Source organism: Mauremys reevesii, linkage group 5, assembly GCF_016161935.1.
Source record: "Mauremys reevesii isolate NIE-2019 linkage group 5, ASM1616193v1, whole genome shotgun sequence".
NCBI classification, from domain to species: domain Eukaryota; kingdom Metazoa; phylum Chordata; order Testudines; family Geoemydidae; genus Mauremys; species Mauremys reevesii.
The window spans coordinates 80776915-80800191 of record NC_052627.1 but is presented as its reverse complement, the minus strand read 5'-3'; the positions used below and the strand labels follow the sequence as shown (position 1 = coordinate 80800191).

The following is a 23277-nucleotide window of genomic DNA, read 5'->3' as shown; positions in this document are numbered from 1 at the left end:
CCAGATAGCTAAAAATAGACCAAGGTTAGGTACATTAAATACATTACCAATATTTCCTATCTGAAAGTATTGTAAGGTGGGGGATTCCAACAATTGGGAGAGAGGTCCCAGGTCCCAGCCACACACCTCTGTACAAACACCAACCCTCTTTCCTACAGGGATCAGAGTTAACCCCTGGAATATGAATTACACTTAACAATAGAACAACAGTTACCTAACCCAAGCAAACCAGGAGTAGATCTAGGTCAGGATCTCTAGCAGGGGTTATATAGACTTTCTTGCCCCGATAGAGCCACAGCTCCTCCCCCACTGGCTGGCTAGACACACACAGACTCTCTGCCCCATGCCAATGCAATCCCATCCCCTCCCCTTTGGGTCAGTCCAACCTGTGAGCTCAGAATAGTGGTCTCAACTGTCCTGTGAACTCCAGGCTGTGCATTTATGAGTCCCCTTTTGCAAGCAATTGGCTCCCCTCCAAGCAGCTCCAGGTTCAGTCTCGCTCTTTGCCTCAGCTCAGGGCTACTGCTTACTCGCCAGCTTCTTCTTTATTCCTTCTCTAAATCTTCCCAGGCTGATGAACCATCCCACCTCCTGTCTGCTCATTGGCTAAAACCCTTTCAAGTTAATTCGGTGTCCTTGTTTTTGAGGGGCACTCCCCCCACAGCCAATCAGGTTTGTGCTGCATGGAGTTGGGGAGAGAAAGAAGAGCTTTCTGCCCAGCCCCACAGTACACAATCATCATAAATTGCCATGATATTTCACTTCTGTGTCAGCTCTTTGTTCACCCTATGAGACTAGCAGTAATTTATGGCTGTGGGTCAAATTCTATTCTCAATTACTAGGTGTAGCACCAACTGACTCAAGTAGGATTTGGACCAGGGGTTGGATCTCATAGCAGACTTTGACCCTGAATGTCAAATTGTTATAATTATTTGTGCTGGCAATCAAAATTCTCACTTTGTGCAGGCAAACACAGATCCACCTTGTGCTAGTGTAACTGCTCTATTAAGGGAGGTAGCTCAGCATCCAGGCTACCTCGATTTTCTTTTTATCCTCAGGAAAGAAGCCCATCTACTGATTGCTTTTGTGAGTCAAGTGCCAGAAAGTGAACAAAAAATCCATTCTAATAATTTATAACTATTTGTAAAGGACGTCAGTATCATTTAAATACAGAGGTTTACATAAATCTCAACCAGATTTGACTGTTAGCTGAATGTATTATATCATACTGTATAATACAAGTTATGTTACAAATTAATCTGACAATCAAGGCCACAATAACATTCAAAGATAACTGTGGAAAACACATACATTTTGGAAAATATATTTCTCTCCCTTCAATAGGCACACTGGAAGTCATTTGTGAAATTCTCCCCTCATTCACACAGAGATAACTCTATTGAAGCCAGTAAAACTGCACTGATTTAAGTGAGAGGAGAGTTTGGGACATGCCATAAATTGCAGAATGAACTCAATAACCAAAAAAAACAATGTTGAATGAATAATCACTAAATATACTGAACCAGATCCTGAGCTGGTGAAAACTCACACAGCAACACTGTAGACCATAGAGCTAAGTTGATTCACACCAGCTGAGGATCTGGCTCTTTCTTTTCAGGTAGCTCCAAATTCACATAAAGTTTTCTACATTTAGCCTGTCAAGGCTACAATTCCATGCAAGAACTATAGTTGTCTGATTTCTCTCACATAAGCTATGGAGTTGTCCACCAAAAATATTCTAATGAAGACTGTAACAGTACCTTGTGTTGGCAATTAAGAGACTATGGATGGAAGACCACCTTCATACCCTCACCCTTGGGAGAGTGGAAGCTGGACATGTCCCGCAACTTTTCCTCAAGGGGGAGAAGTCAGTTTGCTGACCATTTCATGGAGCAACATGAATGGTGGTCTCAGAGAAAGTGATGTAAAGTACCAAGACAATGATTAGTAAGGATATAAGATGTTCAAATGTCAACGCTACTTTGATACATCCTGAGCCAACTGAATGGGAGGGAAAGATCATATCCTGAGATAAATATTTATAGTACAAAAGGCCTAGAGGTTCTGAAATATTTTGATATATTTACAATTCTGTTAAATCTTTTTGTGTGATCAAAGATCAGTGAACTACAGGATATTGCTGAGTACATGTTTTAGGATCTAAAATCCTTGTGAACTTTCTTATGACACACTCTCTCTTCTCCTCTTCAGCTGGATCCAGATGCCCTTATTTGAGCGAAGAATTAGTTCTGAGACCAAACCAAGTTCTTCTCTCTTTTGACTTGTCTCCACCCAAAAGCGCCGTAGGATGATGGCTAGAACAGCTTTCTCTTCCATCAGTGCAAAGCGTTGGCCTTCAGGTTATATTGGAACATAAACAATAGTAATTTAGTACTAAATTATTACTCATAATTACACTTAAAAATTTCCCACAAAATGCAGCATGGGAATAACTGTGCATCTGTAGTCAAAGATTATAAGCCAATATGGGCCAAATTCAGGATAGTACAAATGTTACCAAGAACGGGATTTGTGATAGATCTGTTTCCTTCCATATCTACAGCAGGAAAGAATCAGCTTTAAAATATGAATGGCCTCCAAGCAAGAGGAGATTAAAGTTGGCCCTGTATCATGGAGGAAAGGCTAATATAAAATGTGACCCTGTTATATCACAAATAGGCCTAAATGAGGAGGAGGAGGGCTCAGCTCCAGGATCACAGCATATGGACAGCAGGAAGAGGAAGAGCACACATAAAAGGAAAAAAGACAGAGCTTTGTTGATTTTGTTTTTATCCTAAAAGTAGAGTGTGCTGGTGAAATAGGGAGGGGATAAATTAAACAAAGCAAAGGTTTAAGAGAAAAGTGGAGGGGGGAGAAAATAGAAATAAAAAGGAAAAGGAATTAAGCAAATTGACAAGGGTCAGAGACCAGACAGTTAGCCAAAGATTATACAGAAAGAGGCAGAGGATTTTAAAAGTTGTGTTGTGCTGTCTGTGAGAGATAGGGCAGTTTCCTGCAATATCTTTAGGAGATGTTACTGTATTAAGTGCATGTATCATTCTGGGCCAGGGATTGTATGTAATTCAACAGGAGAGGTAACCACAGCCTCTCTAGGAACTAAGAACAAGGTGATAAGGCAAATTCACTCAGATAGTAAAGCCTCCAGTGAGTTACCACCACCTGGAGAGGCCCGCATATACTAGTTCAGACTGAGTTCTCCAGAGGCCAACAGACAAAGAAAGGATTTTTGGATAAATAGTCTGAATTTAAACTGACTCAGGGCCTTCTTTCCGATCCAGCAATCAGACAGGACCTGCTGTCCACGGGAAGGGCCCCAGTCCTTAGGGAAGGGTTGGTAGGACTGACACCAACCAGAGCCCTTGAGGAGATGGGGATAATCTTTGATGTGCTAAAAAACTTATGTGTAGGTTCTTTTTTTGTTTTTAATATGTTTTCTCTGTAATGCTTTTATCTTAAAAAAAAGTATGATTGCTTAGAAAAAGCTGTGTGATAACTTATAACGGTGGGTCATTTTGCTGTTTATAGTCTCTGAGGAGAAAATCAAAGCAGCTCTGCTTAGGCAGTCCAAGTTTCTGGGAAATTCACAGTAGGCAGGGAACTCTGCAACCTGGAAAAACCCTGGTCAGGAGGGAGAGAGTCATGAGTCTCCACCCCAGAGATGTGATGGCTGAGGAGCTGGCAGCCTACAATAGGTCATAAGCGGGGAAAAAATGTGCAGTTGCCCTGAACTCTGAGAGTGTCTCTCTCCCTTCCCTCAACCCCTTCTCTGTACATTGTCTATTCAGACTGCAAGCTGCCTAGGCAGGAATCTTTATACCTGGAAAACACCTAAAACAATTTGGGTGCACTAGAAACAATAATTAGCCTGGTTATGGTAAGTTAGTTCCTCTTTCAATGCGCAAAGATCTGATCAAGAATAAAGAGTAATCTTTGGCTTTGTTAGTTTGTTTTGGGTTTGTTTGTTTTTAAATTAACTTCATTTGTATTTGGACTCCTGAGAATGTCTACTATATTTTTGCATTGCTGACAGAAGAGTTGCAACAGCTGTTGCTGAGAGCCTTGCCTACAACGGTGCTTCTGGCATTGAGACCAACTCATTCAAAATGGAATGAAATCCTGAAAATGAAATGAGATCAGAACAACAGACATTTGCCTTCTTCTCAATACTCTGCACCATTCATAGTTAATGTGGTAGAATAGTGCCTCTGGACTAAGGATCCATAAAGGGACAGCTTCTTTGATGTCACACCAATTATATAACACATACAATTCTCCAAAAGTTGTTTATTTTTGATTATACACAACTGTGTTAGGTGCTTCAGAAAAACAAGTGCAGACACAGTCCCTTCCCTGAACAGCTTACAAGTTTTAGGAGCTCAGTGACCGCCCCAGCAGTTACTGCAGAAGACCATAGAGAGGTCTTAAATTTTCCCCTCCAGCCTGCAGTCGACCAGTGGTTGGGATCATAGTATCACCAGCAAACATATCCCATGGGGAGGGAGAGAAAGAGTGTCTCATGCTGTTCCCTAGTGAGCTGTTCGGGTGTCTCCCGGTGACTCTGAAGTCTGACGGGAACCATGTCCAGCCCTTTTGAGCCAGAACTGATGTTAGCATGACACTGAGTTACATGTGGATCAAGTCCCAGTAAGGAAGAAACAAAGTGGACTCTGAAGACCCCCATGGGAAGAAAGAAAATGTAAATATGACATCAGGCTGAAGAATGAGATACCAGTAAGAATTGCTCTGCCTCAGTTATTAAGCACACAGGATTGACATTGACATTTGAATGCATAAGCTCTGCTGTGGGTACTGCAGCAAAGGTAACTTCATCTAACCAGACTTAGTGGTAAGTTCAATAACCAAGTATGAAGGCTATCAAGGGGCAACCCTGCCTGGGGCATGCAACACAGCACCCTCCAGCAGCAGGCTACAGCATGACTGGTACCACTGCCTCTGTTTCCCCTTTTTGTTCACCCAGGAAACAGTCTCTCAGTGTCCAATACAAAGCCTGCCTCTCAGAGTAATTTATTCAAATATACTAGTGCATTCATTCCCCCAAAAGCCTTGTAGAAAAACCATTCTTGACAAACCCCCAGTAAACATATAAAGGTGCAACTATTTTTCCATTCCCCTCTTCATGGACAACACCTCCAGGTTATTCACCTGGGAGTCAACAGCAGCACTGTGTTCTCAGACCCTTTGGCCCCTGATCCAGGGCCCACTCTCCAGGCAATGCACCAGAGAATGACCAGTCTCATGATTCTTCCCATGGCTCCCCCAAGTCAGGTGTCCCACAAGAGAGCTCCCTGCTGTGTTCTATTCCCCAGGTCTCCCTGTCTGGGGGCCCCACCCCTGCTCAGGGAACATCCCTCCAGAGTCCAGCCTCTTGCTTCCAAGCTCGGCTTCCCCTGCCCAAGCTGGATCTTTCCTTTTTGCCTAGGGGCCAATGCCCAAGCCTTCTGCTTATCAGGGTCCCAACTTCAGTCAGTTCTTACCAGCAGTTCTGTTCCAGCTGTCCTCAGAACTCAGCTGTATCCACCCGGTCTTCTGTAGCTCTCCCAAGCAATGCTTGACAGCTCTTTCCTGTTGCTTCCTGTCTCTGACTCCTCTCAAGCTCTGATACTGCATGTCTCTGGCTCACCAGGTCTCCTTCCCTCTAGGGCCCAAGTACCCTCTTTTAAGTCTAATGGGGATGGGAGGTCAACTAACCAGTCTTAAGTGCACTAATCTCTTCCTTCGTTAAGGGCCAGTGTCACTCTCCCGATAGAGACCTATTACTCTTCGGCGTTTATCAACTACGTACCAATGCAGTTTCTGGATCCAGCAGAGAAGGGCACATATGCATATGGATGCCTTCCACTAGAATTCTCAGGGAAGAATCGCTCAGGCCTGAATTCCTCAGGGTCTGGGAAAACCTCTGGATCTCTGTGCAGTGCATAAGTAACAATGACTACCTGTGTACCTTTTGGTATCTTAAATCCTTCTGCAAAAAAAGAATCAACATGCCAGTGAAGTAAGTGACTTCCTGTAAATGGATACAAAGCACAAAAACAGTTCTTTACTTGTGCAACACCTTGACAGCAGATACTTCTCATAGCTAAAAATAATGAATACAGAAAAGGCTGAGATCTATTACCCGAAAACATCCACAAAACTAACATCCTCCTCCTCCTTAAAAACTCTCTTTTGCAGTGAGCCCTTCAAAAACTTGACAATGTCTAGACTGCTGTTGTGCTGACATAAGAGCCTAATCTGCTAACCAATAGGGTCTTATTGCTTTCTTGTACTCCACATTGGAGTGTCTGCATCCATCTCCCTTGTCTAATATGTAGATTGTAAGTCCTTTGGGACAAAGAACATCTTTTTGTACTTTCTTTGTACAGTACCTAGTCTAAATGGGTACATGGCAGGGGCTCCTACACACTATGAAAATAAAAAATAATAATAAATAAATACTACTACTTACTAATATGGCAATCTTCACTTGTGGTCCGGGCAAAGGATGGAACAGAAGGGAAGAGACGAAGGGCTTCCTTAACAACACACTCAAGATATCGGAGCTTCTTCAAGTCATCCATTGTGACAGGCCGGTCAGAGTTCCCTGATCAGAATCACAACAGGGGTGTGAGAAACAACTGTCCTAATCAGACTAAAGACTAAAGCTATCGTAAGGGACTCCCAACTCTCTTAAACGCTGACAAAACTACAACTCCACCACTGGGCTTATGTAACCTTTGAATGGGCTAGAGTTTACATAATTGCCCTTCTCTGGTGCCTAAAAGAACCCAACTCCCATAGAAAAGCACCTGGAGACCCAGAATTCAGTCACTGAGGATTTTCAGCAAGGATTGCACAAGATCAACCTCCCCACATTCAAGTCCAAAAAGAATAAAAGGAATTAACATAATTCTTAAGTACCAACTTTACAAAGACAAAAACATAATAATAATAGTCATAATAACAACTTAATTGCTACAACATAACATGGCTCCTTTATAATCCACATACATGATCTTCGCAGTTATACATAAACAAAAATAAAGAAAACAAATTAAATCTAAACAGGCCAGTCCCCACAGAAAGACAGTGAGAAGAGACTCAGAGTTCCAAAAGCTAAGGTTGAGTTCACCTGAGTCTCAGTTACAATCTGCTGAGTTAGAAGCACTGCAGCAATAACGTCTTTCCTCTTGCTTGCAGAAACTTCCAACTGGAATCCATGCAGACTGTTCCTCTTCCTCTACTGCAATCACTCAGTTAGCTAGCATGGCTGCAGGCATAGGCGCCGACTTATATGGGGCTCTGGGGCTTTAGCCCCATGAATAAATCCCAGGCAGGGGCTCTGCCCCACCAATATTTTTTCTCCCCTGCTTCGAGCGCCGCTGCCGCCGCCGCCGCCAGGGCTGCCCAGAGCCCTTTAAATCCCAGCCGCGGCCGGGAATCAGAGGGCTCTGGGCTGCCTGCTGCAGCGGGAAGCCCAGAGCCCTCTGATTCCCGGCGGCGGCTGGGATTTAAAGGGCTCTGGGCTGCCGCAGCAAACAGCCCAGAGCCCTCTGATTCCCGGCTGCTGCTGGGATTTAAAAGGCTCTGGGCTCCCCGCGTTTGCAGGCAGCCCAGAGCCCTTTAAATCCCAGCCGCGGCTGGGAATCAGAGGGCTCTGGGCTGCCTGCTGCGGGCAGAGCCTTTTAAATCCCAGCCGCGGCTGGGATTTAAAAGGCTCTGCGCTCCCCGCGGTTGCAGGCAGCCCAGAGCCCTCTGATTCTCGGCTGCGGCTGGGATTTAAAAGGCTCTGGGCTCCCCGCGTTTGCAGGCAGCCCAGAGCCCTTTAAATCCCAGCCGCGGCCGGGAATCAGAGGGCTCTGGGCTGCCTGCTGCAGCGGGAAGCCCAGAGCCCTCTGATTCCCGGCTGCGGCTGGGATTTAAAGGCTCTGGGCTCCCGCGGTTGCAGGCAGCCCAGAGCCCTTTAAATCCCAGCCGGCTGGGATTTAAAAGGCTCTGGGCTCCCCGCGTTTGCAGGCAGCCCAGAGCCCTTTAAATCCCAGCCGCGGCTGGGATTTAAAAGGCTCTGGGCTGCCCGCCGCAGCAGACAGCCCAGAGCCCTCTGATTCCCGGCTGCGGCTGGGATTTAAAGGGCTCTGCGCTCCCCGCGTTTGCAGGCAGCCCAGAGCCCTTTAAATCCCAGCCGCGGCTGGGATTTAAAAGGCTCTGCGCTCCCCGCGGTTGCAGGCAGCCCAGAGCCCTTTAAATCCCAGCCGCGGCTGGGATTTAAAAGGCTCTGCGCTCCCCGCGGTTGCAGGCAGCCCAGAGTCCTTTAAATCCCAGCCGCGGCCGGGAATCAGAGGGCTCTGGGCTGTCTGCTGCAGCGGGAAGCCCAGAGCCCTCTGATTCCCGGCGGCGGCTGGGATTTAAAAGGCTCTGGGCTGCCCGCCGCAGCAAACAGCCCAGAGCCCTCTGATTCCCGGCTGCGGCTGGGATTTAAAAGGCTCTGGGCTCCCCGCGGTTGCAGGCAGCCCAGAGCCCTTTAAATCCCAGCGCGGCCGGGAATCAGAGGGCTCTGGGCTGTCTGCTGCAGCGGGAAGCCCAGAGCCCTCTGATTCCCGGCCGCGGCTGGGATTTAAAAGGCTCTGTGCTCCCCGCGGGTGCAGGCAGCCCAGAGCCCTTTAAATCCCAGCCGCGGCTGAGATTTAAAGGGCTCTGGGCTCCCCGCCGCAGTGGGCAGCGCAGAGCCCTCTGATTCCCGGCCGCCGGCTGGGATTTAAAAGGGTCTCAGCTCCCCCCGGTTGCAGGCAGCCCAGAGCCCTTTAAATCCCTGCCGCGGCTGAGTTTTTAAGGGCTGCGGGCTCCCCGCGGTTGCAGGCAGCCCAGAGCCCTTTAAATCCCAGCAGCGGCTGAGATTTAAAGGGTTCTGGGCTCCCCGCCGCAGCGGGCAGCCCAGAGTCCTCTGACTCCCAGCCGGGGCTGGGATTTAAAGGGCTCTGGGATCCCCGCGGCTGCCAGCAGCCCAGAGCCCTTTGAATCCCAGCCTCTGTCCGCTGATTGCCCCCTCCCCAGACCCCAGCCCCAACTGCCCCCCAGAACCTCCACCCCCTATCTAAGCCCCACTGGTCCTTGTTCCCCAATTACCCCCTCCCGAGACCCCTGCCCCTAACTGCCCCTTGGTACCTCAGCCCCTATCTAAGCCTCCCTTCTCCTTGTCCCCAACTGCCCCCTCCTGAGACCCCACCCAACTTCCCCAGGACCGCACCCCCTACCTGTCCCCTGATAAACCTCTTAGACTCCCATGCCTATCCAATTGCTGCCTGTCCCCTGACTGCCCCTTCGAACCTCTGCCCCATCCAACTCCCCCTGCTCCTTGTCCCTTGACTGCCCCCCGGAACTCCCTACCTCTTCTCCAACCCCCAAACTGCTTACTGTGCCACTCAGACCAGCGTATCTGGCTCCATGCAGCTCCAGACAGTTGCTGCCATGCTCCCCCATGGAGCCCACAGCCCTCTCCCACCCCCAGCACCTGCCTTCCAGATTTGAACACCTCAAAATTCAGGAGTGCTCAAGCTCGGTTTGGGCAGCTTTTACTTCATTTCTCCCAAATCAGTTTCCCCTGCAAGGTGCCAACTGAAGGTGTTGGAGAACAGAGAGATCAGGTGGCCTCCTAATGCCTGGAAAAGAGACAAAGGCCGGAGGAGGCAGTGTCAGTGCCTGTGCGGACTTCTGGGAAATGCACGGTGTAGAAGGGGATGCTGTGATGCTTTGGAACATCTCCATACAAAGCCAGTCAGGACTCTGGGGGAGCCTCCTCTCTCGGAGCATACTGTCTCCAGGGCAAGAAGCTTACACCTTCCTGGGTCTGACCTCGGAGCATTCAGCATGCCCTTCCACGTCATGCACTTTCCAAAGTGAGTCTGCCCAGGCTGGTCCTGGGGCAACCAGAGGTCGCTGCACCCCAACTCTGCAGTCAGATGTGACTCTCAGCCAGACAGTAAAACAGAAGGTTTATTAGATGACGGGAACACAGTTTAAACAGAGCTTGTTGGTACAGAAAACAGAACCCCTCTGTCAGGTCCATCTTGGGGGGTGGGGAGCCCAGAACCAAGTTCTGGGTCTCTCCCAATTTCCCCAGCCAGCTCCAAACTGACACTCCCTCCTCTGGCCTCTGTGTCTCTTCTGGACAAGGAGGCCACCTGATCTCTTTGTCCCCAACACCTTCAGTTGGCATCTTGCAGGGGAAACTGAGGCACCCACACAGTATTCAGAGAAAATATTAAGAACATTCCCACTTCATCACAACAGATGCAACAAAATATAATACTGTATATTGAAGTAGGCAAGTGCTGCTTCTGACTTTCCACTTTTAATTGACCCTTGTAATCTTGTGGCACTGACGCGTTGTAGCTTCATTTTATATCGGCTTACAGGGCGGGAGCGGGGGGGCACCACCATTTTGGGCCCCACCAAAAATTATACAAACCTGCCGCCTATGGGTGCAGGTATAATAGGCCAGGGAAGGCTAAGACTTCCCTAAGCCAAGCCCTGGCCCTGCCCATGCTCTGCCCTTTCCCCAAGCCGGTGTTGAGGGTGGCTGGGGCCCCTCCAGCTGTGGAGAGCTCAGGGCCATGGCAGACGGGAGGGGTGATGTGGCAGGGCCTCATGTGGAAGGGGTGGGGCCACGTGGCTAGCATCCCCAGGGGCTCATATGCCGGCCATGTTAGCTAGTCAGCTAACTAATTAACTGAGCACTCACTTTAAGTATCTAGATTTTAAAAAACTTGCTGCAAAATACTTCAGAATTAATGAAAATAGTCTGCTTTCAGCGCCTGTGGCTCAGCTTCTTCCAACCCACACGAGGCACGTGGCCTTTTGTAAAGGAGCTGCCGTGACTACTAGCTCTCATGGAGTTTGAGTCTAGTAACAGGGAACCTACTGAGCACACCCAAAATTGCCACCCACAATTCCAGAAACTTCTGAGTGTGGAGCGTTAATTGTGCATCTGCCTAGCACCAATGACCCAGACATAACTCATTCCTACCCTCTACAGAGCTCTTAAAGAGATATCTCCCTTTTAGGGCCGTGGGTTACACTTATGGGTTTGAATCATTTGTCTAAATATTTATTCTTGTGATTTTCTTCAACTACCATTATTACTTATTATTAAGGCTACAATTTAATCATGGGTATTTTTAGTAAAAGTCACAGACAGGTCACATGCAATAAATACAAATTCACGGTGTAATCTTTTGTACCTAGGGGAAACACCCAGCACCCCCATGTTCATCCTTGTAAAATTATTGTGTGGTATCCAATGCAAAGTTTGTCATGTTGAGTGTCTTCAGAAGGCTCATGATGCACTGAGCATTGTTGTTATAGTGATGTTATAGTAATTGTTGTTATAGTAATGTTATAGGTTGAAATTTCATGTATATAGTTATGAGGCTGAAAATGTGTCTTCATGGCTTAAATAAGCCCAGGCAAAAAGTTCATACCTCATCAGGGAATGTATGGGACAAACCCAGGCCAGCCTCACAGGAACAAAGAACACTTGCTTAGACAACATCAAAGGATCTGTTGGACTCTCGAGTGAGTCACCTTCCCCTTCCTTTGGTCAGTTTTGGACTGCAATGAGGTAATGCTCACCTGACTCTGAAGGAGGAGTGGGGGCAAAGCCAAGAGGGAAGAAAGAACGTGATAAAAGGGAGAGACGTTTGCCATGCTCTTCCTATCTCTTCCACCTCCATCTACAGACACCACACCAAGCAACTGAAGAACTGATCAAAGGGGAGAGCCTGGCTGAAGGACAACTAGCCAGGCTATGGTGAGAAACATCTAAGTTTGTAGGGGCACTGAAAGTATTAAGATCAGCTTAGAATGCGTTTTACTTTTATTTCATTTGACCAAATCTGACTTGTTATGCTTTGACTTATAATCACTTAAAATCTATCTTTATAGTTAATAAATCTGTTTGTTTATTCTACCTGAAGCAGTGCATTTGGTTTGAAGTGTGTCAGAGACTCCTCTTGGGATAACAAGCCTGGTGCATAACAATTTCTTTGTTAAACTGATGAACTCATAACTGGACACTGCAAGATGGAAGTTCCTAAGGTTGTGTCTGGGACCGGAGATATTGGCTAGTGTCATTCGGTTGCACAATCCAAGGAGCAGCTTAAATGTCAGAGGCTGTGCGTGAACAGCCCAGCAGTTGGGGTTCTGACAGCAGAGCAGAGTAAGGCTGGCTCCCAGAGTCAAGGACTAGAGTGATCTAGCAAATCACCGGTCCAGATAACACCAGAGGGGAACATCACACATGGCCCATGATCTGTCTGTGATTTTTACTATATATCCCTGACTAAATCTTAGCTGGGAGGGTGGGACACTGCTCTGGGGGGAGACTAGGGGACCACTGCTCAGGGAGGGCAGGGGCCAGCGGCACCAGCTGTCGGGGGCTAACAAGCGGCAGCTGCTCTGGCTGCCCCCCAGGGCCACCCACCCACCTCTGCTCCCGCCACCTGCAGGACCACTGCTCAAGCAGTCCCCGGAGCCAGCTGCTCCAGCCACTGCTGGGGCGGGAGTGGCTATCCCCAGGGCTGCCTGAGGAGTTGGCCCCAGAGCCAGCTGCCTGGGCAGCCCTGGGAGTCAACCACACCAGCTGCTGCAGAAGTCATGGAGGTCGTGGAAAATCATGGAATCTGTGACTTCCAGGACAGACATGGAGCCCTACTGATTATTTGTATTGCAGTAGCACCTAAGGAGCCCAAGTCATGGACCAGGATTCCATTGCGATAGGCACGGTACAAAGATACAACAAAGAGATGGTCCCTGCCCGAAAGACTTTGCAATCTAAGTGATCTGTCATAATTCCCTTAGCATCAAGCCAACCACCACTGATATATCTTTATACACAGAAGAGTTACAGCCTGTACAGTGGCAGGGCAGGTGTTTATTTTCCTTTATAAATCTCTAGATAGAAATGACTGTTAAACCATATACTGTCAATGCAAACTTACACCCACATCCAAGGAAAGAGTAGAAACTTACCAAACACTTCATCCAATTCTCTGTGAACTTTCTTCTGGGCATCAGGATGACATCCAAGTAAGTAGATGGCCCAGTTCATAGCAGCAGCTGTTGTATCATGCCCCTAGAAGTACAGATTTACTCAGATGTTCAGATCTGCATTATCCTGATGAATATGAAATTAAATATATTCAAGGAATTAGGGACATTTTAGTGATGTAGCCTAACTGTACAGATACAGAAGAAAAGGTAAGAATATATGAATCCATGTAAAAATCTGATACCTACGATTGAACAGGAAATAGCTAGTTGTGTAATATAATGGATGGAGACTAAAATGGGGGGGGGGGATCATAATGTTAACAAGCAGAAGTCTCTTTGCCATTCCTCTTCTATTACTTAGCTACTCTATGTTGACTGGGTGAAGGGTCTTCCTCTGCATTCAGACTCCGAGGAAGAGGTTTGCTATTGCTTCCTTTTAGACATTAGCTGGTTGACCCACTAAATCTCTCTGGACAGTCACAATAATTTAAACATTATATAGTAATCTTAAAGTCACTATTTTTCCCCACAGTCAATTGTTGGAGGGGCATTTACCTTTCTTCACTGCTTTACAATGAAATATAAAGTATACAAAGTTACTCACTTATCTTTTTCATCGTGGGATTGTAAATACAGTATTACCATCAATTACCACAAGAGGGCATAGGAATATAATTAACCTAAAATTATATGTTATAAACATAAAACTGATCCAGTCAGGTACTGTAGGCTAACAAAAACAAGGGAATGTTCATTAGCAACAGATTTTGTCAATATCTTAATTTTAATCAAATTTGTTGTAATCAAGCCCCAGATTAATAGCGATCATGGTACAATTAATTCCACTGCCTCTGGGAGTAAAGACTTACACCAGCAGAAAACAAGCAATACAGCAGTGAATCAGGCCCAATGTGATCATTTCCAGTTATCCTGTGTCACAATGGATATAACAGGAATGAAAAGAGACTAAAGACACCTAACAACGTCATTAGTAGCATGGAGATATTTCAATGTGAGAACAGATTAGGACCATTCATATCAGGTGCTGCAATTGCTATATTTCTAGGTATATATCTATCTAGTCTAGGTATATATTATACAGCTTCCTCACTAACAACCTGCTCCAAAGTCCATTCAAGTCAATGGAAAGACTCCCTTTGACCTGGATAGGCTTTGAATGAGGACCTATGGGTCCAGACCTGCAAACCCTGGCCCCTGGCAGTAGTTCCACAGTAGTCATTGGATTATTGGTGTGAGGGGGGACTGCTCAAATGTGCCATGGTTTGCAGGACGAGGCACATAGTTCTACCAATGGACTTCAGTCCTGATTTGGAAATGTGTAACTTTCCACCACAACATTGCAACTCACAATATTGAAGATTTCTTGCTCTGGATATATTTTTTTTTCTGAAGAATGAGATTCTATACTGCAATGTGTGCATCAAGCTCTTCTTACATTGCTCCGACACTATTACAGTTATGACTGAATCATAAAAGTAAAGCTTCTGTTCCAGTAAGAGTAAAACTTCAGTTCTGTAACAGATCTCAAGCTCTGAAAGTCTACAGCTCCTTGGGGTACCTCAAACATGAAAGTATCCACTTCCTCTCGAATATCCATGTAGCTCAGTCTGTTTCCTTTGTCATCAGTTGCATTCAGAAGCATATCAAGAAAAGCTCTTCTCTTTTTGGACCCACGTTGTTCACATTTGCCTTCAAAGTCAATTTTATGTTGTTCATGTATCTTTATTTCATGGGATTTTTCTGCAATAACCTTTAATATAAAAATGTATATATAGCTCATGGCTTAAATTCCACAATCTAATGATGTGTGGCCCCTGTTTGTATGCACTTTAAAATAATTTTTATCCCACATATTTAAAAATTCACTGTATCCGTGGCTCTATACCAGAGGTGGGCAAACTATGGCCCGTGGACCGGATCCAGCCCCTCTGGGCTTTGGATCTGGCCCACGGGATTGCCCCCCGTGGAGCCATGGGGCCCCACGCCACTCTCAGAAGCAGCCGGCACTATGTCCCTGCGGCCCCCAGGTGGGGGGACAGAGGGCTCTGTGCGTTGTCCTTGCCTCCAACTGCAGCCAATGGGAGCTTCGTGGGAGGTACCTGGAGGCGCAGCAAGGGAAGTACACGCAGCCCTCCCCGCCCACCGCCAGGAGCCGCAGCGCTTCCTGGAGCTGCGCGGTGTGGGGCCAGGGCAGGCAGGCAGGAAGCCTGCCTGGCCCTGGTGCACACCACTGCCACCCCAGAGCCACTTTAGGTAAGCGGGACCGGGCCGGAGCCCGAATCCCCTCCTGCACCCCATCCCCCAACTCCTTCCTCAAGCCCCCTGCACCCCAGCTTCTGTCCTGAGCCCCCTCCCACAGTCCACACCCCTCCTGCACCCCACCCTGAGCCCCCTCCTGCACTCCACACCCCTCCTGCACCCCAACCCCCTTCCCTGAGCCCCCTCATGCACTCCACACCCATCCTCTGCCCCAATCCCTTGCCCTGAGCCCCTTTCTGCACACCGCACCCCTGTCCCAGCCCTGTATACAATTTCCCCACCCAGATGTGGCCCTCGGCCCAAAAAGTTTGCCCACCCCTGCTCTATACTATGCATTGGTTGGTGGTAGAAAGGGATCTATACCATCCCCCTAATACTTGTTTCTCTATTGCATGCTGAGTTTGCACTCATCCATGCAGTGAATCATATATATTCTGAGGTTTTATGTCCTGCTTTTTCACAAACAGGCTACTTATGAGTATGAACCTAGTGCTACAGACAGGAACACTTTGTTGACTCCTTGCTTTGATTGTTCTTCATTTCTGAGCCTCAGCACAGTGCTGCTGCCTTAGCAGGCAACATCAACAATACTGTATAGTAACGTGACATTGCACAGAATGCAAATCAGCACCAAAGGGATGAAGAATCCCATTCAGATGTGGTACCTAATTCTCCTGGCCTTTTCATAGGTGTATCTCCATTGAATGCCATGGAGCTACAGTGATTTAAGGGCTGATTCCTGCACCACTGAAGACAATGTGCACAGGGACTGGCTCTAAATGAGAGGAAAATAAGGCCCTGTGACTGAACTTTCTTCTTTAAAGGGCAAATTCTGGTCTCAGATATGGGTGCACAGCTTCCATTAACTCAACTTCCTGTCACCACAGAATCTGGTCTTTAGGTATTAATCAGTTTGTATTGCTTGATTAAAACAGATTTAAAAATAAAGGTAGGGCAGTTTTTAAACTCTTTATTTAAAGCATGGAATAATAAGAGTCTTGGCATTTGCAACAGCTGTGATTTTTACAGCTGTTACAAGACTAATGGTGAAGTGCTAGATTATTTTAAGCTGTTCAGTACACTGTATGTTAAGAGAATTAAGATAATTTTCTATGGCTTCCCCTCCTCCTCCAACTAAAGTATACTAGTATAAATGATTATACTATTCCCATGTAAGGGTTACCCATTAGCTGAAACCAATAGATTCTAAGTTATTGCATCTTTCCCTTCAGGGCATTCCTTTATGGCCTGAATACGATAAACATTCTGTTTTCCTATCCCAGACACATCGCTCAGAAAAGGTGATGTTTCCAATGGTTGAATGCCCAGCCACCAAATGCACAATCTGAAATCTCAATATTTACTACAGTATTTCTCTCCATTGACTGGGACACAATAAAAAAAGGAATAACACATTACATTGTCAGTAAAAATGTGAAGAATCTTGAGACTTCTATTATGTTCCCTTCCTTCTTGGAACATATAGTGCATAAAGTCAAGCCAAAGCCAAGGACACCTTTGTCTCTGTTGAAGGACGTCACTCATCCTAGGGTAACAAAAATAACATTAAATTATAGTTATTTCTGAAAAACATCCCCAACACATCCACAAGAGCCTAACAGTGTCTAAATTTCCTGGTCCTGAACACGATGATGTAAGTACCATCTGATGTTGCAGACACAATAATTTTGTCTAGTCCTCAGGGATGCCATCAATCCACTTTTTATTATTAATTATAATGCTCAGAATCATCTATCTTATTTTTCATGTTTCTATGGACAGAAATGCTTCTATCAGGTTGTGACAGGAGTGGTTTGTCCCTTGAAGGATAGTAGGGCCTAAGGATCATCCCACCCCGTTCCATGGTGGGGCCCTTTTAAGGTTTGGTACCCAAAAGTCTAGGAAAGTGACATAAGGCAGATATAGGGAGAGAGGAAGTGGTTCAAGGAGAATAGTCGGTATGTGAGGAAAACCTGTGCTTCTATTCCTTCAAGGGGCCAGAACCAGGAGCCTTGCAAAGAAGGTGGGGCAAGGCTCCTCTCTCCCAACCATCCAGAACCAGCTCAGGGAAATTGGCTGTATCTATGCTGCTGCCTCCTCCCTCAGAAAAAGGAGACACCAGCAGGACAAGGTGACCTGCTGAACCCTTGGAGCCTAGGAACTAACTGGAGAAAGGGACTAGGTCAGGGGTAGGCAACCTATGGCACGGGTGCCAAAGGCGGGCACGTGAGCTGATTTTCAGTGGCACTCACACTGCCTGGGTCCTGGACACTGGTCCAGGGGGCTCTGCATTTTAATGTAATTTTCAATGAAGTTTCTTAAACATTTTCAAAAACCTTATTTACTTTACATACATCAATAGTTTAGTTATATATTATAGACTTATAGAAATGAGAACTTCTAAAAACGTTCAAATGTATTACCAGCACACGAAACCTTAAATCAGAGTGAATAAATGAAGACTCGGCACAGCACTTCTGAAAGGTTGCCCACCCCTGGACTAGGTGAAGGAGAAGCTGGCTGAAAGCAACAGCTGGGCTGTACATATTTCTTCAGACCAATAAGTGGCGCTGTGGGCCTCATGTGCCCCAAAGGGAACAGCTTGATAGAAAACCTCAGCCGCAAGGAAGAGAACTGTTAAGACCCCATAGCTTTTGGGGAAGCTATGTAAACTAAATAAATCTGAGCCCAGGTGAAGAGGAAATGTTTAAAGACACTGGAGGCAAGTGAGTTTCTTCTGAACTCCGTAGATGGAACTGAGGGAAGTGTGCCTGCAGGACCTCCCTGTGCCACAAGGGGAAGCACTGGCATTGCCCTCTGCCACACAAATGAAATCTATTCCCATCTAAAAATCAGAATTAATCAAAGAAGTTTGTCACTATGAAAAAGGAACATGTGCCTCCGTTTTCTCTCACACCGGTATATTTCTGCAGTAACTCAGATGTCAGTGGGTATACTGAGAACAAAAGGTTGAGGGTTTTTTTAATTAAATGTAACAATTTACATGACCTTTCCTCTGATTTCAACCTCTCCACAATTCAGAAGCATAAGCAATGCCATCTGATAAACAAACTATGGAAAGGTTTCAGAGTAGCAGCCGTGTTAGTCTGTATCCACAAAAAGAACAGGAGTACTTGTGGCACCTTAGAGACTAACAAATTTATTTAAGCATAAGCTTTCGTGGGCTACAGCCCACTTCATCAGATGTATGCAATGGAAAATACAGTAGGAAGATATATATATATATTTACACACACACAGAGAATATGAAACAATGAGTGTTACCATACACACTCTAATGAGAGTGATCAGTTAAGGTGAACTATTACCAGCAGGAGAGAAAAAAAAACTTTTTGTAGTGGTAATCAAAATGATCCATTTGCAGCAGTTGACAAGAAGTTGTGAGGAACAGTGTGTGTGGGAGGGAAAATAAACATGGGGAAATAGTTTTACTTTGTGTAATGACCCATCCACTCCCAGTCTTTATTTAAGCCTAATTTAATGATGTCCATTTTGAAAATTAATTCCAATTCAGCAGTCTCTTGTTGGAGTCTGTTTTTGAAGTTTTTTGTTGTAATATTGCGACTTTTAGGTCTGTAATTGAGTGACCTGGGAGATTGAAGTGTCCTCTGACTGGTTTTTGAATGTCATAATTCTTGACGTCTGATTTGTGTCCATTTATTCTTTTACGTAGAGACTGTCTGGTTTGGCCAATGTACATGGCAGAGGGACATTGCTGGCACATGATGGCATATATCACATTGGTAAATGTACAGGTGAACGAGCCTCTGATAGTGTGGCTGATGTGATTAGGTCCTATGATGGTGTCCCCTGAATAGATATGTGGACAGAGTTGGCAACGGGCTTTGTTGCAAGAATAGGTTCCTGGGTTAGTGTTTTTGTTGTGTGGTCTGTGGTTGCTGGTGAGAATTTGCTTCAGGTTGTGGGGCTGTCTGTAAGCAAGGACTGGCCTGTCTCCCAGGATCTGTGAGAGTGATGGATCATCCTTCAGGATAGGTTGTAGATCCTTGATGATGTGCTGGAGAGATTTTAGTTGGGGGCTGAAGGTGATTGCCAGTCGCGTTCCGTTACTTTCTTTGTTGGGTCTGTCCTGTAGTAGGTGACTTCTGGGTACTCTTCTGGCTCTGTCAATCTGTTTCTTCACTTCAGCAGGTGGGTACAGTAGTTGTAAGAATGCTTGATAGAGATCTTGTAAGTGTTTGTCTCTATCTGAAAGGTTGGAGCAAATGTGATTGTATCGTAGAGCTTGGCTGTAGACAATGGATTGTGTGGTGTGGTCTGGATGAAAACTGGATGCATGCAGGTAAGTATAGCGGTCAGTAGGTTTCCAGTATAGGGTGGTGTTTATGTGATCATCGCTTATTAGCACTGTAGTGTCCAGGAAGTGGATCTCTTGTGTGGACGGTCCAGGCTGACGTTGATGGTGGGCTGGAAATTGTTGAAATCATGGTGGAATTCCTCAAGGGCTTCTTTTCCATGGGTCCAGATGACGAAGATGTCATCAATGTAGTGCAAGTAGAGCAGGGGCGTTAGGGGACAAGAGCTGAGGAAGCATTGTTCTAAGTCAGCCATAAAAATGTTGGCATACTGTGGGGCCATGCGGGTTCCCACAGCAGTGCCGCTGATTTGAAGGTGTATGTTGTCCCCAAATGTGAAATAGTTATAGGTGAGGACAAAGTCACAAAGTTCTGCCACCAGGTTTGACGTGACATTATTGGGGATGCTGTTCCTGATGGCTTGTAGTCCATCTTTGTGTGGAATCTTGGCGTAGAGGGCTTCTACATCCATAGTGGTTTGGATGGTGTTTTTAGGAAGATCACCAATGGATTGTAGTTTCCTCAGGAAGTCAGTGGTGTCTCGAAGATAGCTAGGAGTGTTGGTAGCGTAGGGCCTGAGGATGGAGTCTACATAGCCAGATAATCCTGCTGTCAGGGCGCCAATGCCTGAGATGATGGGGCATCCAGGATTTCCAGGTTTATGGATCTTGGGTAGCAGATAGAATACCCCTGCTTGGAATTCTAGGGGTGTGTCTCTGCAGATTTGCTCTTGTGCTTTTTCAGGAAGTTTCTTGAGCAGATGGTGTAGTTTCTTTTGGTAACCCTCAGTGGGATCAGAGGGCAATGGCTTGTAGAATGTGGTGTTGGAGAGCTGCCTAGCAGCCTCTTGTTCATATTCCGACCTATTCATGATGATGACAGCCCCTCCTTTGTCAGTCTTTTTTATTATGATGTCAGAGTTGTTTCTGAGGCTGTGGATGGCACTGTGTTCTGCACGGCTGAGGTTATGGGGCAAGTGATGCTGCTTTTCCACAATTTCAGCCCGTGCACATCAGCGAAGCACTCTATGTAGAAGTCCAGTCTGTTGTTTCGACCTTTGGGAGGAGTCCACCCAGAATCCTTCTTTATATATATATCTTCCTACTGTATTTTCCATTGCATGTATCCGATGAAGTGGGCTATAGCCCACAAAAGCTTATGCTCAAACTATGGAAAGAAATTCTGCCAGGACAATTTTTCAGTGAGACATTCACACAATTGTAACTAAATAGAAATTATGGAACAGAAGTATTAGCCTTGCCCTATTACCCTTGGGGTTTGGGCCATGCAACATAGCTTCATTCTATTCAGATAGCGTTTCACTCCCACTTTGCACCAGTGGGAATGGTTGTACAAGGTGCAAACCAACAGTGAATTGGGCCCAATGTGCTATGTGGATTCAGTGTCCCACCCTCCAGAGAAGGCTCAAAAGAGCCGTGGTGACTATTCCAGCCAACATTAGCCATGGAGAAGCTGAACTGCAACTGAAACCTGTTCACAGGTTGGAGCAGCTTGCCTTGTGCAGCCATTATAGAGGTCTCATCTGTGCATGGACAGCTTACATAGGTTCTACCATCGTCCTGACACTCTACCTCCATATACAGCCTCCCTCATCCCCACAGATAAGCAAGGGAGGACTTAGGTGGCACAGAAGGCCTTGTGAAGGTCTACACTCACTTATAAACAGCATGGACATATTCAGAATCCCTATTGTTCTGTGCACCCACATTCTTGCCCATCGCAGTTTCTAGAAAAAGAAGAAAAGAGAAATTTACTAAAGTTAACTGGGTGAAAAGTCAAATTCATTGACAATATATCGCCAAATGTTGCATGAAAGCATTGCAGCCATTTACATCCTCATCTCATGGCGTTTCTGTTTTTTTAGAATGTGTACTCTTCTTTGTGAGTCTAGCCCTATTACCTCTATTCCTTTAATTCTCCCTCAGTTTACTTTCCATATCCCTGTTTTACCCCATGGACAAAGGATTCTCATAACACAATATTTGATTATTCAGACAGATACAAAAATAATTAAAATAGAAAAGATGCATTCAGGGTAGATAATACAGAAGTATTGTTACAAGACAGGCAGGGCCTTTTTGTCAGTTATCTCAACTAATTAAATTGCAGCATTGTAACTGCGCTACTTTTAAGTCTTATCATTTACAGCACGTTTATAGCAACTGCTGAATCATCAGCAAGACTTACCACAGATTATATCCAGGGCACAGAGCGTGATGTCTAGAAAGCAATCAAAGGGCTCTTTGTCAATGTGCTTTTCAAGTTTATCAACCAAAATATTGGCTTGTTCGTTCATAACTTCTAGGAAATCAGCTAAGATTGTGAAGTGGAATGTGGGAGTTATCATTTTCCTTCTGGAACGCCACTTATCTCCAGTGCTACAAAATAAAGCATTGGAAATTAAGTATAAACAACTCATCAAAAAGGAAATAATGAAACTCTTGAGTAGTTACAACTTGTAGATAGATTATTAAAGTTAATATTTTAGAAGGTTGCCAATGGCCAATGTAGTCTCTCTGTCAGCCCATCTTCATTAATGACATTGATGACTAGCTCTAATGATTTGTAACATTTTTCATACATACATTAATGTCAGTAATTGCAGCCAGCACCACTCACTATAAGGGGCAAAGTGGAAGTACATTTTGCTACAAAACTCTTCTAATCATACAGTGCTACTAACAGCTTGGTGCTAACTGTAGCTGCTGCAAGACAAATACTGTGAACAAAGTTACATTAAGGCAAGGGCAGACTGAGAAGGCACTTGGGGTGGAAGTGGATGAGGAGAAGGGTAAATAAAAAGCCCTTTGTTAAATATTTGGCATCCCAGCCTGGCTAAGCCCATCTTCACTGATAATCATAAATGGTGGCTGCCCTCATTTTTCCACTGTGTAGAAAAGTGAGGGCTAGGGATAGTTATAGCCTAATATGGGTCTGGTTTTTGGCATCAGTATCATCTATCAACCATTACTCAGAGAAGAGGCTTCATCTCCCACAGAGCTGTTAAGGTGATGGGACAGATGCTGGGCAAGTATATGTTTCTGTGGTCCCTCCCCCATGCAGGGAGCAGGGTGCCCCAAACAGCCCTCTCTGCAGAAAGAATCAGCACACAAGTTGCTGTTTCCATTGCAGTGAGTCCAAATAGTTTCCCCTCTTCCCACGGAGCTCTTTTGGGATACTTGATCCCAGCCTCCCAAGCCATCCAGTTCACTCTGGGGTGGACCAGGTCTACTCCACTGCCCTGTTTGCTAGAGTGTCTAATGATACTTCTTCAGTCCCCTCCTTGCTTGAGTTTGAGGTATGGATGTGCTTGATCGTGTCTGACCATAACAGCAGGCTGGCCAAAGGAGCCAGTGGGACTTCTCCATTTAGCTACTCAACAGCCTGTCTGCTCATTTTGCAATCTTAATAGTAGACCTAGGCTGTGTCTCAGTACAGAACTTTCTTGTTTTTAGCAGAACTCCCAGAACCCCCTAAACTTCCTTCCAATTTTTAAGTGACCCCAAACAGAGCATTTCCTTGAACCTGACCCTCCCTTTTCTATAGTGGAAATCAGAAATACAGCATTGCTATG

At 45.7% G+C, this 23277-nt stretch overlaps 1 protein-coding gene across 1 annotated transcript in view; it reads right to left on the bottom strand.

The window, feature by feature from the left end:
- Nucleotides 1-2181: 2181 nt before the first annotated feature.
- LOC120406861 (cytochrome P450 4V2-like) overlaps nucleotides 2182-23277 on the bottom strand; it is a 42874-nt gene continuing 21778 nt past the window's right edge. Inside the window, exons 5-12 of the mRNA XM_039542044.1 lie at nucleotides 21891-22081; nucleotides 21360-21429; nucleotides 16765-16891; nucleotides 14645-14836; nucleotides 13045-13147; nucleotides 6488-6622; nucleotides 5825-6004; nucleotides 2182-2354 (exon numbers count right to left, since the gene is read on the bottom strand). Coding sequence (XP_039397978.1) covers nucleotides 2182-2354; nucleotides 5825-6004; nucleotides 6488-6622; nucleotides 13045-13147; nucleotides 14645-14836; nucleotides 16765-16891; nucleotides 21360-21429; nucleotides 21891-22081 — 1171 coding nt within the window. The remainder of the gene's footprint in view (nucleotides 2355-5824; nucleotides 6005-6487; nucleotides 6623-13044; nucleotides 13148-14644; nucleotides 14837-16764; nucleotides 16892-21359; nucleotides 21430-21890; nucleotides 22082-23277) is intronic.